Source organism: Lethenteron reissneri, unplaced genomic scaffold (assembly GCF_015708825.2).
Source record: "Lethenteron reissneri isolate LAM-NWPU_2019-01 unplaced genomic scaffold, ASM1570882v1 scaffold_1638, whole genome shotgun sequence".
Classification (NCBI taxonomy): domain Eukaryota; kingdom Metazoa; phylum Chordata; class Hyperoartia; order Petromyzontiformes; family Petromyzontidae; genus Lethenteron; species Lethenteron reissneri.
This window is the reverse complement of record NW_026891375.1, coordinates 3,101,123-3,119,315: the sequence shown is the minus strand read 5'-3', so window position 1 is coordinate 3,119,315 and position 18,193 is coordinate 3,101,123. Positions and strand designations below refer to the sequence as shown.

At 64.5% G+C, this 18,193-nt stretch overlaps 2 protein-coding genes across 2 annotated transcripts in view; one reads left to right on the top strand and one right to left on the bottom strand.

Moving 5' to 3' along the window:
• Window positions 1-1,281, top strand: part of LOC133362970 (immunoglobulin superfamily member 10-like) — a 9,979-nt gene extending 8,698 nt beyond the window's left edge. The window contains exon 5 of the mRNA XM_061581948.1: window positions 1,243-1,281. Coding sequence (XP_061437932.1) covers window positions 1,243-1,281 — 39 coding nt within the window. The remainder of the gene's footprint in view (window positions 1-1,242) is intronic.
• A 5,271-nt stretch (window positions 1,282-6,552) lies between these two features.
• Window positions 6,553-18,193, bottom strand: part of LOC133362969 (TRAF2 and NCK-interacting protein kinase-like) — a gene marked incomplete at its 5' end in the record, with an annotated part of 37,190 nt that continues 25,549 nt past the window's right edge. The window contains one exon of the mRNA XM_061581947.1: window positions 6,553-7,723. Within this exon, the coding sequence (XP_061437931.1) occupies window positions 6,656-7,723 (1,068 nt within the window). The remainder of the gene's footprint in view (window positions 7,724-18,193) is intronic.

Sequence of the window (18,193 nt, the reverse complement as noted above, 5' to 3'; positions counted from 1 at the left end):
GCGTGGGTCAGCATGGGGGAGCCGTCCTGCCGGGCCAGACCTGCACCACCACCACCACCATCACCACCACCGCACCATCACCACCACGGCACCACCACACCACCGCACCACCACCACCGCACACCACAACGACCACACCACACCATCACCACCACACCACCGCACCACCACCGCACCACCCACCACCCATCACCACACCACCACCACCACACCACCACCACCACCACCACCTGCAACACCGCGACACAGCAACACGGCACAACACACCACCACCACCGCACCACGGCACATGCAGCACCACACCACCGCACCATCACCACCGCACTACAGCACATGCAGCACCGTGCCACGGCAACACGGCACATCGAGTGGCACAGCGCCACCCCCCACAGCACACAGTGAGGGTGGTGAGGAGTGAGAGGGGGTGATGGTGAGGAGGAGGGCGAGGGTGGTGGTGGTGGTGAGGACCGAGGGTAAGGAGCAAGGGGGTGAGGAGGGTGGTGGTGAGGAGCGAGAGGGGGTGAGGGTGAGGAATGAGGGTGGTGGTGAAGAGGGCGAGGGTGGTGGTGAAGAGGGCGAGGGTGGTGAGGAGTGAGGGTGGTGGTGAGGAGGGTGAGGATGGTGGTGGCGAGTAGCGAGGGTGGTGGTGAGGGTGGTGAGGAGCGATGGTGAGTAGTGAGGGTGGTGGTGAGGGTGTTGAGGAGCGAGGGTGGTGGTGAGGGTGGTGAGGAGCGATGGTGAGTAGTGAGGGTGGTGGTGAGGGTGGTGAGGAGCGAGGGTGGTGGTGAGGGTGGTGAGGGTGAGGGTGATGAGGGTGGTGAGTCGCGAGGGTGGTGAGGATGGTGATGGTGAGTAGCGAGGGTGGTGGTGAGGGTGGTGAGTAGCGAGGGTGGTGGTGAGGGTGGTGAGGATGGTGGTGGTGAGTAGCGAGGGTGAGGGTGGTGGTGAGGGTGGTGGTGAGGGTGGTGGTGAGTAGTGAGGGTGGTGAGGAGCGATGGTGAGTAGCGAGGGTGGTGAGAGTGGTGAGGATGGTGAGGAGCGAGGGTGAGGAGCGATGGTGAGGAGTGAGAGTAATGAGAGTGGTGAGGATGGTGAGGAGCGATGGTGAGGAGCGAGGGTGGTGAGAGTGGTGAGGGTGGTGAGGAGCGATGGTGAGGAGCGAGAGTGGTGGTGGTGGTGGTGAGCATCGTACCGCGGTGGCGTGCGCGCTCGCTTGACCCCGTGTGTGACCCCGGCTGGGAGCTGGGGGTGCTGGAACTGCTGGAGCTGCCGCTGCTGTGACCACCACCACCGCCACCACCGCCACCACCACCACCAGCGCCGGCCACACCGCTGGCCTGCCAGGCTTCGGCACGCTTCAACTCCGGTGTGCTGGGGGGGTGTTAGGAGCACAAATCACCGTCAAATCAATCGATCATCCGTCGGTCGGCTATCGGACACAATCATCATCCGTCATTGTCCATCAATCGTCCCATCCATTGTTGATCGTCATAAATCATCGTTCATCCAGTATTGATCAATCATCGTCCATCCATCAATCATCCATCAATCATCCATCAATCATCCATCAATCATCCATCAATCAATTATCATTCATCATCACCCATCCTTTATTGAGTGGTGGTGAGCGGTGGTGAGTGGTGAGTGGTAGTAGCAGTGGTGGTGAGTGGTGGTGGTGAGTGGTAGTAGCAGTGGTGGTGAGTGATGGTGATGGTGAGTGGTGAGTGGTGGTGGTGAGTGGTAGTAGCAGTGGTGGTGAGTGATGGTGATGGTGAGTGGTGAGTGGTGGCGAGTGGTGGTGGTGAGTGGTGGTGAGTGGTGAGCGGTGCTGGTGAGCGGTGGTGGTGAGTGGTGGTGAGTGGTGGTGGTGAGTGGTGGTGAGTGGTGGTGAGTGGTGGTGAGTGGTGAGCGGTGCTGGTGAGCGGTGGTGGTGAGTGGTGGTGAGTGGTGGTGGTGAGTGGTGGTGAGTGGTGGTGAGTGGTGGTGAGTGGTGAGCGGTGCTGGTGAGCGGTGGTGGTGAGTGGTGGTGAGTGGTGGTGGTGAGTGGTGGTGAGTGGTGGTGAGTGGTGGTGAGTGGTGGCGAGTGGTGGTGGTGAGTGGTGGTGAGTGCTGGTGAGTGGTGGTGAGTGGTGGTGAGTGCTGGTGAGCGGTGGTGAGCGGTGGTGGTGAGTGGTAGTGAGTGGTAGTGAGTGGTAGTGATGGTGAGTGATGGTGAGTGATGGTGAGTGGTAGTGATGGTGAGTGATGGTGAGTGGTGGTGAGTGGTGGCGAGTGGTGAGCGGTGGTGAGTGGTAGTGATGGTGAGTGGTGGTGAGTGGTGGTGAGTGGTGGTGAGTGGTGAGTGGTGGTGGCGATCCCTCACCTGGCCGGCTTGAGCCCCCCACCGTTAGTGGGGGGCTCCCGGCGCGGCACCGCCGGGGAGCGCGACGTCGTCCTGGGGGGCACCTGCACACAAAGACAAAGGGAGCCCCCACACACACAGTGTAGCCTTCACAGACCGCTGGGGCAAGTGCTGTTAGCAGGCAGCACCCCACAACTCCCCCCGTGCCCCCCCCCCACGTGCCCCCCCCACCCCCCACAACTCTGCCCCCCCCACAACCTTCCCGTGCCCTCCCACGTGCCCCCCCCCCAACCCCCTACAACTCCCCCCCCCACCCCCCACGTGCCCCCCCACAACTATCCCCGTGCCCCCCCCCACAACCCCCCCGTGCCCCCCCCCACAACCCCCCCGTGCCCCCCAACACAATCACTCCACGTCACCCCCACAACTCCCCCCGTGTCCCCCCCCCACAACCTTCCCCAATGCCCCCCCAACCCCCCACAACCCCCACGTGCCCCCCCCCCCGCCCCCTCTCACCCTTGGTGGAGGCTCCTCTCCGTCCGCCGCTTTGCCCCAGACGCCCGCGACACCACCGCCACCACCACCACCGCCACCACCACCACCGCCACCACCGCCACCACCACCGCCACCACCGCCACCACCACCGCCGCCACCACCGCCACCACCGCCACCACCACCACCGCCGCCACCACCGCCGCCGGCCCTGGCATCTTCGGACCCGACCAGACGCGGCGGCGGCGCCGGGGGTGGAGCGTCCGGCGACGAGAGCTCCGTGTCTTGCCGTGCGGCTGCCACCGCCACCGTCGTCGCCGCCGTAGAGGAAGAGGAGGCCAATGGCGGTGGTGCCGTGGCCGCGGCGGCGGCGGCGGCGGCGTCCTGTGCCGGCGTGGGCCCGGTGACGCCGGGCTGCTGCTCGTGCAGCGACTGCGAGCGCGGCACCACGGGAGGCGTGGCGACGCCGAGCGGCGCGGGGGGCGGCTTCAGGGACACCACATGGGCACTCTGCACCTGCAGACGCACGCAACACGGGTTGCACGAGCACACGCAATCACACGCAATCACACGCAACACGGGTTGCGCGACCACATGCAATCGCACGCAATCACACGCAACCCGTGTAGCGCAAACACAGGCAACCGCACGCAATCACACGCAACCACAGGCAACCGCACGCAACCACAGGCAACCACACGCAACCACAGGCAACCGCCATCACCACGCCCGGCCGCCTTTGTCTCCCCAGTGGCGACGTTCACTCCACTGCCGCCGCTACACCAGCCACTCGTTTGAGGCCGAGTCGACCTAGGGGAGTCCCAGGACCGCACCTGCGTCTCGACGGCGCGAGCCATGGGCGGCGTGCGAGCCGCCTGATTGGTCGAGAAGGACTCGGAGCGGGGGGGGTCCCCGCCAGCCCCCCCCCTCGGCAGCCCCTTGGGGGGCAGCAGCGGGGAGCAGCCCCCAGCCCCCTTGTTCATCTGGGAGCGAGCCTGCACCTGCAGGGGGGGCACGGGGGGGGCACGGGGGGGGCACAGGGGGCAAGGGGGGGGCAAGGGGGGGGCACAGGGGGCAAGGGGGGGCAAGGGGGGGGCACAAGGGGCAAGGGGGGGGCAAGGGGGGGCAAGGGGGAGGCAAGGGGGGGCACGGGGGGCAAGGGGGGGCAAGGGGGGGCAAGGGGGGGGCACAAGGGGCAAGGGGGGGCAAGGGGGGGGCAAGGGGGAGGCAAGGGGGGGGCACGGGGGGGCAAGGGGGGGGCAAGGGGGGGGGCACAAGGGGCAAGGGGGGGGGCAAGGGAGGGGCAAGGGGGAGGCAAGGGGGGGGCACGGGGGGCAAGGGGGGGCAAGGGGGGGGCAAGGGGGAGGCAAGGGGGGGGCACGGGGGGGGCAAGGGGGGGCAAGGGGGGGGGCACAAGGGGCAAGGGGGGGGGCAAGGGAGGGGCAAGGGGGAGGCAAGGGGGGGCACGGGGGGCAAGGGGGGGGCAAAGGGGGGGCAAGGGGGGGGCACAAGGGGCAAGGGGGGGCACGGGGGGCAGGGGGGGCAGGGGGGGCAGGGGGGGAGCATGGGGGGGAGGGGGGCACAGGGGGCAAGGGGGAGGCAAGGGGGGGGCACAGGGGGCAAGGGGGGGCACGGGGGGCAAGGGGGGGCACGGGGGGCAGGGGGGGCAGGGGGAGCAGGGGGGGCAGGGGGGGAGCATGGGGGGGAGGGGGGCACAGGGGGCAAGGGGGAGGCAAGGGGGGGGCACAGGGGGCAAGGGGGGGCACGGGGGGCAAGGGGGGGCACGGGGGGCAGGGGGGGCAGGGGGAGCAGGGGGGGCAGGGGGGGAGCATGGGGGGGAGGGGAGACACAAAATGAGCAACTTCATCGTCTGTGGTGCAAGGTGCAGGGTGTGAGACAGACACACACACAGATATACACACACAGATAGACACAGACACACACACAGATAGACACACACAGATAGACACAGACACACACACAGATAGACACACACAGATAGACACAGACACACACACAGATAGACACACACAGATAGACACACACAGATAGACACAGACACACACACAGATAGACACACACAGATAGACACAGACACACACACAGATAGACACACACAGATAGACACAGACACACACACAGATAGACACACACAGACAGACAGACACAGATGGAAACACACAAACAGATCGACACACACAGACACACACACAGACACACACACACACACAGACACACAGACACACACACACAGACAGACACACAGACACACACAGACACACACACAGACAGACACACACAGACAGACACACAGACAGACACACACAGACAGACACACACAGACAGACACACACACACAGACAGACACACACAGACAGACACACACACACAGACACACACAGACAGACACACACACACAGACAGACACACACACAGACACACACACAGATGGAAACACACACACACAGACACACACACACAGCGAGAGACGGAGACACACACGGAGACTGATACATGGGGGGGGGGGGGGGGGAAGAATCGAAGACCAGGAATCAGCCCTCGTCAAAGCAGCAAACGAACCATTGCAGTCCCGCAAACAACCACCACCAATCACCACCACCACCACCAGCACCACCAGCACCACCACCGGGGTATCATCACCCCGGTGACACCACAAGCATCAAGGATTGGCCCACGCCGAGAATCACCGCACAGAGAGAGAACCACCGCACAGAAAGAGAACCACCGGCACCAAGAATCACCGGGATGACACCGAACCAGCACCAGCACCACCACCAGCACCACCACCACAACCATCACCACCACCACCACCAGCACCACCGGGGTATCATCACCCCGGTGACACCACAAGCATTAAGGATTGGCCCACGCCGAGAATCACCGGACACCGAGAATCACCGCACAGAGAGAGAGAACCACCGAACACCGAGAATCACCGGGACGACACCGAACCAGCCCCGGCCACCGCAATCAAAACCCCGTCACGGAGCCGCAGCCAACGCGAGACCTCGCCACGGCGCCACCGCTCGCCCCGGCCTCACCGCCGAGAGGGCCTCGCCGCGGCCGGCACCGGCGTCACCGCACCGGCGTCACCCCCCCCGACACCGGTGTCACCTTAAACCCAGCGTCCGCTTCCCATCGACCAGGAGCCGGCGAGCGAAAGAGAGCCCTCCCCGATTGGCAATCCGATCGATCCCGCACCACCACCAGCAGCACCAGCAGCACCAGCAGCAGCACCAGGAGAGCACCGGCACCAGAATCACCGAGGAGGCGCAAGCGTTCAAAAGTAGCGAGGAAAACCGGCCTCCTTGGCGTCCGGCGTGGCCGTGACGCTCGCGACGCCGTCCGGCGGTATCCTCGGCGGTGGGGGGCGGCCTGGCCCCGGCGCCGTCAAGGTGATGTGGGGAGTGCTGGCGGCGAGTTGCCGGCGCGGCGCCGCCGGGGTGCCGGCCGGCGAGGAGCCCCGGGACCGGCTCTTGGGCGGCAGCGGCGGCGGCGGCGGCGTCGCCATCGCGACGGACGAGGCGGAGAGCGAGGAGGCCATCGGCGCCGACGGGGCGGCGACGGCCGAGGGCCGAGGGGCGGCGACGCCGGCGCCGGCGGCGACGTCGTCCATGGACGCGGAGCGACGCTCGGCGCCGGCGGCCGGCGCCCGAGGGCCTCCCGGCTCATTGGCCGCCTCCACCTCCCGGGACCGCCGCCTGGTGATCATCTCCACGAAGGCCGCGCCCGACAGGGACAGGGCCGAGGTGTGCACCGCGGCGCTGCCGCGCGGCGCCGGCGCTAGCGGCTGTGTCGGCGCTAGCGGCTCCGGCGGCACCTCGACCCGGCCGACGCGGCTCCACGCCGACAGCTCCACGGCCGACGCAAACCGCCCCCCCCGCCGCCGGCACCGCCAGCGCCGCCGCGTCGCCCCCCCACGGCGGGAGGGGGGGGGCGCTTGGGCGGCAGCGCCGGCACGGAGACGGCGGCGATCTTCCCGCCGGTCGGCGCCGCCGCCAGCGCCGGGCTGGACGCCGCCATCTCGGGCGCCAGCCCCCCCCGCGCCAGCGGCGCCAGCGGTGCCGGCACGGCGGCCCACCCGTCGTCGAGCCGCACGTCCTCGGAGGAGACGGAGCGGCGGGCGGCGCGCAGGCGGCACGACGAGCTGCGCGCCAGCCCCGCCGGAGCCGGAGCCGGCGCCGGAGCCGGCACGCCCTGGTCGTCCAGCGACCCGCGGTACGGTGGGAAAACCCGCACCTGGAACCATTTCTGCTGCTGCTGGGGCTTCTGGGGGGTGCCCTGCTGGTGCTGAGGGGCTCCCTGCTGGTGCTGAGGGACTCCCTGCTGGTGCTGAGGGGCGCCCTGCGGGTGGTGGGGGGCTCCCTGCTGGTGCTGGTGCTGCATCGCTGGGGCCGCTTGAGCCTTGGCATCTTGCCGGGCGAAGGGAGTGAAAGTGATCTTCTCCGACGGCTGCCAAGCGCTGGCGCTGGGCTTCTGCTGCTGCTGCTTCTGCTGGTGCTGGTGCTGCTGCTGCTGCTGCTGCTGGTGCCACGCAGGCATCTCGGCTTCCGCCCGCACGTCCTCCGATGACACCGACAGCCGCTGGCCCCTGCTCCTCCTCCGTAGCGCCTCTCGCAGGGCGTTGCCGGGCGCCGACGCCGACAGAAACAACTCGTCGGCCGACGACGCCGCCGCCGCCGGCGCCTCCAGGGACGTTTGCCGGGGCCCCCCGGCGCCGGCGCGGTGCGAGAAGCCGGCGCCGCCGCCGTGAAAGTGGATGGTTTCGGGGGGCTGCACGACGGCGGAGGGGGGGTTGCGGGGGGCCGCTTGCGCCTGCTGCTGCTGCTGCTGCTGTAGCGCGGCACCTCTAAGGGAGCGCAACTGGACCTGCGGCACCGTCGGCGGAGGTGCGGGGGGGGAGGGGCGCGGTGGGGATGGGGGGTGGGGCCGTCGCTACGTGTGAACGGTGGGGGGTGGGGGGGGTCACGTGGGCGCCAGAGGAAGGGGCTTCTAGCGGTTGCGTGACCGCGATCACCCGGACCGACCGCAACACAACGGCCATGACCGCGAGCCGCCAGCCACAACCACCATGGCCACAACCACAACGGCCACAACCACCACGGCCACAACCACCACGGCCACAACTAGCACGGCCACGACCACCGCCAGTCACGACCACCGCCAGTCACAACCACCACGGCCACAACCACAGTGTCGCGAACCGCAACTGCCACAATCGTGCGAACAACAATCACCACAACGGCCACAACCACGATAACCACAAACACGGTAACCCGCAACCACAACCACCACAACGACGCCAACCATAACCACAACCACCACAACCATGCCAACCGTAACCACAACCACCACAACCATGCCAACCGTAACCACAACCACCACAACCACGCCAACCGTAACCAGAACAACCACCACAACCATGCCAACCGTAACCACAACCACCACAACGATGCTAACCGTAATCACCAGGCCGAGGTATCGCGCGAACCACAACCACCACAACCACCACAACCACACACATCAACCGCAAATGACCACCGCAAACACACGAGAGACACAACCAACACAACCACGACCACGCTAACCACAACAACCACGTCCACGCTCACCGCAACCACGCTAACCACGCCAACCGTAACCACGCCAACCGTAACCACGCCAACCGTAACCACGCCAACCGTAACCACGCCAACCGTAACCACGCTAACCCCAAACACGCCACACTACAACCACAGCAGACAGAACAGAGGGCCACAACGCAAACTTAACGTTCCGGAGCCGCCACCACCACCACCACCACAACTCTCACGACCACAACCGGGGGGGGGAAGCTGCCAGACTTGGCACCACAATCACCCGCAAACCACAACCACCACCGCCACGCTAACCACAACAACCACAACCACAATCACGCTAACCACAACAACCACAATCACGCTAACCACAACCACACCAACCACAACCACACTAACCACAACCACGCTACGGAAACCAGGGAGACCGCCGCGCAAGTACACACGCATGCGGACGCATGCACGCAAGTATACACACAAGTACGCACACAAGTACGCACACACGCAAGTAGGCAAGTACGCACGCACGCGGACACACACACGCAAGTATACACGCACGCAAGTACACACACACGTACGCACACAAGTACGCACGCAAGTAGGCAAGTACGCACGCACGCAAGTACACACGCACGTACGCATACAAGTACGCACGCACGCAAGTAGGCAAGTATGCACGCACACAAGTACGCACGCACACAAGTAGGCAAGTACGCACACAAGTATACATGCACGCGGACACACACGCGCGTACGCACGCACGTTATGCACGCAAATTCCGCACGCGGACACACGCGCGCGCACTTGTCGAACGCCGCTAGCGCGACGGGGTGACTCGTTCGCGTGGAAGCAGGGCGGAAGGGGGGAACGAAGGGCCCGGAGTAGACAAGAAACCACGTGGTATGCGTGTGGCATGCGTGTGGCATGCGTGTTTTTTGCATACATGTGGTATGTATGTTTGTTGTATACACGTGGTATGCATTTGGCATGTATATTTGGCACAACAAACTACGGTGGCCGTGAGCGGGAATCACCTACAGAGACCCACAGACTCACACAGAGACCCACAGACTCACACAGAGACCCACAGACTCACGCAGAGACCCACAGACTCACGCAGAGACCCATAGACTCACACAGAGACCCACAGACTCACACAGAGACCCATAGACTCACGCAGAGACCCACAGACTCACGCAGAGACACACAGACTCACGCAGAGACACACAGACTCACGCAGAGACCCACAGACTCAGACAGAGACCCACAGACTCACACAGAGACCCACAGACTCACGCAGGGAACCACAGATTCACGCAGAGATCCACAGACTCACGCAGAGACCCACAGACTCGCGCAGAGACCCACAGACTCGCGCAGAGACACACAGACTCACGCAGAGACCCACAGACTCACGCAGAGACCCACAGACTCACGCAGAGACCCACAGACTCACGCAGAGACCCACAGACTCACGCAGAGACCCACAGACTCGCACAGAGACCCACAGACTCGCACAGAGACCCACAGACTCGCACAGACTCACACAGAGACCCACAGACTCACACAGAGACCAACAGACTCACACAGAGACCCACAGACTCACACAGAGACCCACAGACTCACGCAGAGACCCACAGACTCACGCAGAGACCCACAGACTCACGCAGAGACCCACAGGCTCACGCAGAGACCCACACTCACACAGAGACCCACAGACTCACACAGAGACCCACAGACTCACGCAGGGAACCACAGATTCACGCAGAGACCCACAGACTCGCACAGCGACCCACAGACTCACGCAGAGACACACAGACTCACGCAGAGACCCACAGACTCACGCAGAGACCCACAGACTCACGCAGAGACCCACAGACTCGCGCAGAGACCCACAGACTCGCACAGAGACCCACAGACTCGCACAGACTCACACAGAGACCCACAGACTCACACAGAGACCCACAGACTCACACAGAGACCCACAGACTCACACAGAGACCCACAGACTCACACAGAGACCCACAGACTCACGCAGAGACCCACAGACTCACAGAGACCCACAGACTCGCACAGAGACCCACAGACTCGCACAGAGACCCACAGACTCGCACAGAGACCCACAGAATCGCACAGAGACCCACAGAATCGCACAGAGACCCACAGAATCGCACAGACTCACACAGAGACCCACAGACTCACACAGAGACCCACAGACTCACGCAGAGAACCACACTCACACAGAGACCCACAGACTCACACAGAGACCCATAGACTCTCACAGAGGCCCACAGACTCACACAGAGACCCATAGACTCACACAGAGACCCACAGACTCACACAGAGACCCACAGACTCACAGACTCACACAGACCCACAGACCCGTGCACACAGAGACCCAGACTCACACAGACCCATAGACTCACACAGAAACCCACAGACTCACACAGAAACCCACAGACTCACACAGAGACCCATAGACTCACACAGAGACCCATAGACTCACACAGAGACCCACAGACTCACACAGAGACCTACAGACTCACGCAGAGACCCACAGACTCACGCAGAGACCCACAGACTCACACAGAGACCCACAGACTCGCGCAGAGACCCACAGACTCACACATAGACCCACAGACTCACGCAGAGACCCACAGACTCACGCAGAGACCCACAGACTCACGCAGAGACCCACAGACTCGCACAGAGACCCACAGACTCGCACAGAGACACACAGACTCGCACAGAGACCCATAGACTCACACAGAGACCCATAGACTCACACAGAGACCCACAGACTCACACAGAGACCCACAGACTCACACAGAGACCCACAAATTCACACAGAGACCCACAGACTCACACAGACCCACACAGACACCCACAGACTCACGCAGAGACCCACAGACTCACACAGAGACCCATAGACTCACACAGAGACCTACAGACTCACACAGAGACCCACAGACTCATGCAGAGACTCAAACTCACACACAGACCCGCAAAGAGACCCACAGACTCGCACACAGACCCACAGACTCACACAGAGACCCACAGACACGCACAGAGAACCACAGACTCACACAGAGACCCACAGACTCGCACACAGACCCACAGACTCACACAGAGACCCACAGACACGCACAGAGAACCACAGACTCACACAGAGACCCACAGACTCGCACACAGACCCACAGACTCACACAGAGACCCACAGACACGCACAGAGAACCACAGACTCGCACACAGACCCACAGACTCACACAGAGACCCACAGACTCACACAGAGACCCACAGACTCACACAGAGACCCACAGACTCGCACACAGACCCACAGACTCACACAGAGACCCACAGACACGCACAGAGAACCACAGACTCGCACACAGACCCACAGACTCACACAGAGACCCACAGACTCGCACACAGACCCACAGACTCACACAGAGACCCACAGACACGCACAGAGAACCACAGACTCGCACACAGACCCACAGACTCACACAGAGACCCACAGACTCGCACACAGACCCACAGACTCACACAGAGACCCACAGACTCGCACACAGACCCACAGACTCACACAGAGACCCACAGACACGCACAGAGAACCACAGACTCGCACACAGACCCACAGACTCACACAGAGACCCCGTGTAGTCTCTACAGACTGCTGGGGCAAGTGCTGTTAGTAGCGAGTAGCAGCAGCACCTATGAAGGTAGACACAGACAAAGGTCCCCCGTGTAGCCTCCAACAGGCTGTCGGGGCAAGTGCTGTTAGCGAGCACCTATGAAGGCTACCGGCGCTGTGACACACGAGGGGGTGGCTACCAGCACCACGCCCGGCCGCCTTTGTCTCCCCCAGTGGCGATGTTCACTACACCACCGCTACACCAGGTAACTCACTTGAGCCTGAGTCGACCTAGGGGAGGCCCAGGTACCGGTTCAGATAATCGTCACCGCCGGTGTTGGCCGTGAGCGGGAATCGAACCCGGGTCGTCGGGTTCGTAGCGCAGCGTAGCGCTAACCGCTGCACCACCGCTCCCCACACACACACACACCCCGACCCACCCCGGCACACACGCACGCACCACACACACACACACACCGCTAGCTCCGATTGTTACCGCTATTACCAAACAGCCCCGCGAGCGCACGCACGGCCGCCTGGTTCCCGTAGCGACCGGCGGCGTCGGACGGCGGCGACAGCGCCGGCTGGCTCGGCCACTTCCTACCGGGGCGACCGCCGCCGCCGCCGCCGCCGCCGCCAAAACCGGCGTGCGGCAAAGCCACGGGCAAATTGGGGCCGCCGGTTGCCGGCGACCGAGGTGCGATGTCCTCAAAGGAGCCGTGCAAAGCCTGCGAGTTGGTGGGCGCCATCAAACCGACATGCCGCCACTGCCGCTGCTGCTGCTGCTGCTGGTGCTGGTGCTGCTGGTGTTGCCGGTGCTGCTGCTGCTGCTGCTGCGGTTATCGGCGCGGGCCCCGGCGGGAAGGAGAACGCCAGGACGGCCAAAGGAGACGGAGCGCCGGGGCCCGGCGAGATCGGCACGGCCGTGAAGGCCGCTCCATAGCTGGCGCCGGCGGCGGCGGCGGCGTCGTGGTGGTGGTGGTGGTGGTGGGAGGAGTCCTGTGGCACCACCACACCGGGGTGGTCTCCGGCTTTAGGCACAAGCGAGCTGGGCGCTCACCGAGACTGCTCGCCAAGCCCAAGCTCACCACGTGGGTGGCACGAAGATTTATCCGCCGCCGCTGCTGCTGCTGCTACTGCTGATGCTAATGATGCTGCTGCTATTGCTGCTGCTGCTGCTACTACTGATGCTGCTGCTATTGCTGCTGCTGATGCTGCTGCTGATGATGCTGCTGCTATTGCTGCTACTGCTGATGCTACTGATGCTGCTGCTATTGCTGCTACTGCTGATGCTACTGATGCTGCTGCTATTGCTGCTGCTGCTACTACTGATGCTGGTGCTATTGCTGCTGCTGATGCTGCTGCTACTGCTGCTGCTACTGTTGCTGCTGCTGCTGCTACTACTGATGCTGCTGGTACTGCTGCTACTACTGCTACTGCTGCTACTCCTACCACTAATGCTGATGCTGATCCTGCTGCTGCTGGTACCACTGCTACTGCTGCTACTAATACTACTACTACTGCTGCTACAACTAATACTGTTACGACTACTAATACTACTGCTCGTACTAATATTGCTACTACTACTGCTGCTACTACTGACACTGCTACTACTAATACTGCTAATACGACTAATACTGCAACTACTGTTACCACCACTACCGCTACTCCTCCTACCACTACTACTCCCGCCACTCACCACCCACTCACCACTCACCTGTACGATTCGGCGCCCCCCGTGCCCCCCGGCCTGACCCTGCTGCTGCTGCAGCTGCTGTTGCTGCTGTTGCAGCTGTTGCTGCTGCAGCTGCTGCTGTTGCTGCTGCTGCTGCGCCGGTGCCGCCCTGGCGTGAGCCCCCCATCGGGGGGAGGGGCTCCCTCCCCCCGCCCCGCCCCCCCCACCCTCCCCGCCCCCTCCCCCCCCAGCGTCGTGTGGGTGGGCGATGATCCCCTTCAGCACCAGCTGCTGCTTCACCAGGTCCCGCGCCATCCTCATCACCTCCCGGCCACCGCCACCGGCGCCACCACCACCGGCGCCACCACCACCGGCGCAGGGCCCACCACCGACGCCGGGCCCACCACCACCGACGCCGGCCTGCCAGGAAGTGCGACGCGGCGGTTCCGAGGGCGCCGACGATGCCGACGTCCGCGCAGCGTCGGTCGTGTCGCTGCGCGGACGGTACGGTGGCACCGGTGGCACCGGCTTCTTGCTGGGTGGGGGGACGGGGTCCTTTGGTAGAAATCGGCGGGGCGGGGGGGGGGGGGGGGTTGTGCCAGAGCCGGCGTCAGGGGGAGAGAACCGAGGGCGCCGGGACTCCCTCGCCGGCGAGCTCCGGAGCGTGCCAGGCGGTAGCGGGTCCCCCGGTGGCTCGCGCGCAGAAGAAAAGGCGTAACGTAGAGCCACAAACTCAGAGAGCCACAGACTCAGAGAGCCACAGACTCAGAGAGCCACAGACTCAGAGAGACACAGACTCAGAGAGAGAGCCACAGACTCGCATAGAGAGAGCCGCAGACTCACGTAGAGAGAGCAACAGACTCAGAAAGCCACAGACTCAGAGAGCCACAGACTCAGAGAAAGAGCCACAGACTCAGAGAAAGAGCCACAGACTCATGTAGAGAGAGCCACAGACTCAGAGAGCCACAGACTCAGAGAGCCACAGACTCAGAGAGCCACAGACTCAGAGAGCCACAGACTCAGAGAGCCACAGACTCAGAGAGCCACAGACTCAGAGAGCCACAGACTCAGAGAGAGAGCCACAGACTCATGTAGAGCCACAGACTCGCGTAGAGAGAGCCACAGACTCAGAGAGCCACAGACTCAGAGAGAGAGAGAGAGCCACAGACTCAGAGAGCCACACTCACGTAGAGAGAGCCACAGACTCAGAGAGCCATAGACTCAAAGAGAGAGAGCCACAGACTCGGAGAGCCACAGACTCAGAGAGCCACAGACTCACGCAGACCGAGATGCGGTTCCCAGGGGAGACCACGGGGCGGCTAGGAGATGCTAACTCCCTCGCCCGGCATGTAGCAGCAGCAACAGGCCGTGGGTTCGGGGTGGGATTTTTCTAGCCCCCCCCCCCACCCCCACCCCGTCTCTCTCCCCTCCGCGTAAAGAATCGACGGATCTGTCCACTGGCGTCAATCTCCGTCGTTAGCGACGTCCCAGGTTGTCATCTTGGCACCCGGTTTAAAAAAATAAAATTAAAAAAATGGCCGTTAAGTGCGACAAGCCGATTCCGGCTCTCGGCCCGGTCGCCAGCGGGCGCGGCACACACGCCCCCGCCACCGCCGGCGCCAGTCACACCCCCCGTCGGTGGGGCTACCGCCGCTCCCGCCGGCGCTCACCTTGCCGACACGATCCAGCAGCGAGCAGGAGGCGCTCTTCGAACCCATCCCTCCGCCGCCGCCGCCGCCGCCGCCGCCGCCGCCGCCGCCATCGCCGCCCCCGGACAGATCGTCGACCGAGCCGGCGAGCCGGTGCCGCACCCGCTCCAGCTCGGCGCGCAGGAACCCGCTGGGGGTCGACGAGAAGAGGGCGCCGTGCCTCTGGGCCGCCCGCGCCGCCGGCGCCGCCGGCGGCGACAACGGCGAGCACAGCGCCAGCAGGCTCTCGCTCGAGCTCCCGCTACGGCTCGACGGCAACTTCCGCCCGCCTCCTCCTCGGCCGCCGGGAGAGAAACAGAAGATCCTCGGCACGTCCGGCTGGCGCCCCGCCGCCGCCGCCGCCGCCGCCGCCGGCGCCGCCCGGCGCCTCCCGCGGTTCCGCGACGACGACGAAGAGGAGGAGGAGGACGAGGAGGAACCGCCGGCGCCGCCGCCCGCCGCCCGGAGCGTGCCCTCGTCCGCCGGCGCCAGCCCCTTGCTCGCTAGCCGCGCCATCACCAGCTCGCGCGTCATCTTCAGGAACTCGGAGCGGCTGGTGACGGCCGCCGCCGCGGCGGCGGGGAGGGGGGGTGGCGGCCGTGCCGCCAGCGGGCACGAGCCGCGCCGGTCCCGCTCGCCGCGGTCGGGAGACGGCGCGGCGGGGGGGGGGGCGGCTTCCGCGCCGGGGCTGGGCCGGTGCGGTGGCTGCGGCGGCGGCGGCGGGATGGGCCGCCGCTGATGATGGGGGGCAGCCGGGTCGAGAGGGCGCCGCCGCGGAAGTGGCGTCGTCTCCTCTGTCTCCTCCTCGTCGTCGGCGACGACACCGGCCTGCTTGCGCCCGTGACGGTTCCCATGGTTTCCGCGCGAGGAGAGAGGGGATCCCCCCGTTAGTTCATCTCGCGGCACGAGCGCCGCTGCCGCCGGTGCCACTACCGCCATGGACCCGCCGGGGATACCCCCCCCTAGGTCGTCTCAGCCACAAAAGCCGAGGCGGCCGGCGGTCGCCCGCTAGCGTCTACGCCGGGGCCAGCTCGGCCTTTGCCGGGCGGCATTGCCAGACCCACCGCCGGCCTGGCTGGCTTCTCGCGCCAAAACTTTCTTCTAAAAGTCGCCCTCTCCCCACCTCAAGTCTGGCCGGTGGGCAATGTTCACCAGGGCGGTGGATGGGGGGGGTGGTGGTGGTGGTGGTGGTGGTGCGGGGGGGGGGGGGGCAGGGAGAGGGGGGCAGGCGGCGATCCGGGAGGGTGCGTGGCCACGCTGGAGGAAGGAGGTTTCGGCCGGCGATTCACCGATTCACCGATTCAAGAGACCCACCAGCACCGAGCGAACTCCGAGAGAGGGAAGAGAGATCTCCACAGATTGATTCCCGGGAAGGAAAGAACCTCCAGTGCAGAGCTGAGCACCACCACCACCACCACCGCCACCGCCACCACCGCCACCACCGCCACAACCGCTACCACCAACAATACCAACCACACGCAATTTGTGAAGCCGTCACGTGGAAGGACTGAGGTCACGGGGGACGGGGCAGGCCCCCCAGGTGGTGCCGTCGACAGACCCAGCAGGTGCCATGGGTTGACCGACTGAGATGACCTGCCGATGCACCACCTGTGCCCCCTACTGTGCCAGGCTCGGTGCACGAGGTCACGGGGCAGACCCAGCAGGTTCCATGAGGTTGACCGACTGAGATGACTACTGGCAGATGCACCAGCTGTGCCCCCTACTGTGCCAGGCTAGGTGCACGAGGTCACGGGGCAGACCCAGCAGGTGCCATAGGGTTGACCGACTGAGATGACTGGCAGATGCACCACCTGTGCTCCCCTACTGTGCCAGGCTAGGTGCACGAGGTCACGTGGACAGACCCAGCAGGTGCCATGAGTTTGACCGACTGATACGAGTGGCAGATGCACCAGCTGTGCTCCCCTACTGTGCCAGGCTAGGTGCACGAGGTCACGTGGACAGACCCAGCAGGTGCCATGAGGTTGACCGACTGAGATGACCGGCCGATGCACCAGCTGTGCGCCCTACTGTGCCAGGCTAGGTGCACGAGGTCATGTGGACAGACGCAGCAGGTGCCGTGGGTTGACCGACTGAGATGAGTGGCAGATGCACCACCTGTGCCCCCTGTGCCAGGCTAGGTGCACGAGGTCACGTGGACAGACCCAGCAGGTGCCATGAGGTTGACCGACTGAGATGACCGGCCGATGCACCAGCTGTGCGCCCTACTGTGCCAGGCTAGGTGCACGAGGTCATGTGGACAGACGCAGCAGGTGCCGTGGGTTGACCGACTGAGATGAGTGGCAGATGCACCACCTGTGCCCCCTACTGTGCCAGGCTAGGTGCACGAGGTCACGTGGACAGACCCAGCAGGTGCCATGAGGTTGACCGACTGAGATGACTGGCAGATGCACCACCTGTGCTCCCCTACTGTGCCAGGCTAGGTGCACGAGGTCACGTGGACAGACCCAGCAGGTGCCATGAGGTTGACCGACTGATATGAGTGGCAGATGCACCAGCTGTGCTCCCCTACTGTGCCAGGCTAGGTGCAGGAGGCCACGGGACAGACCCAGCAGGCGCAATGTGTGGGGTGGGGTGGGTGGGGTGGTGACCGACTGAGATGACCGGTCAAATGCAACCCACCACCACCACCACCACCCGTGCCACCACCATCCGTGCCACCACCGCTTTTTCCATATTTCCATCAAACCTTCCCCCCCCCCACCTCCTTCTCCCCGTAGCTTGCGCCCCTCCGTAGGGATAGGTGGG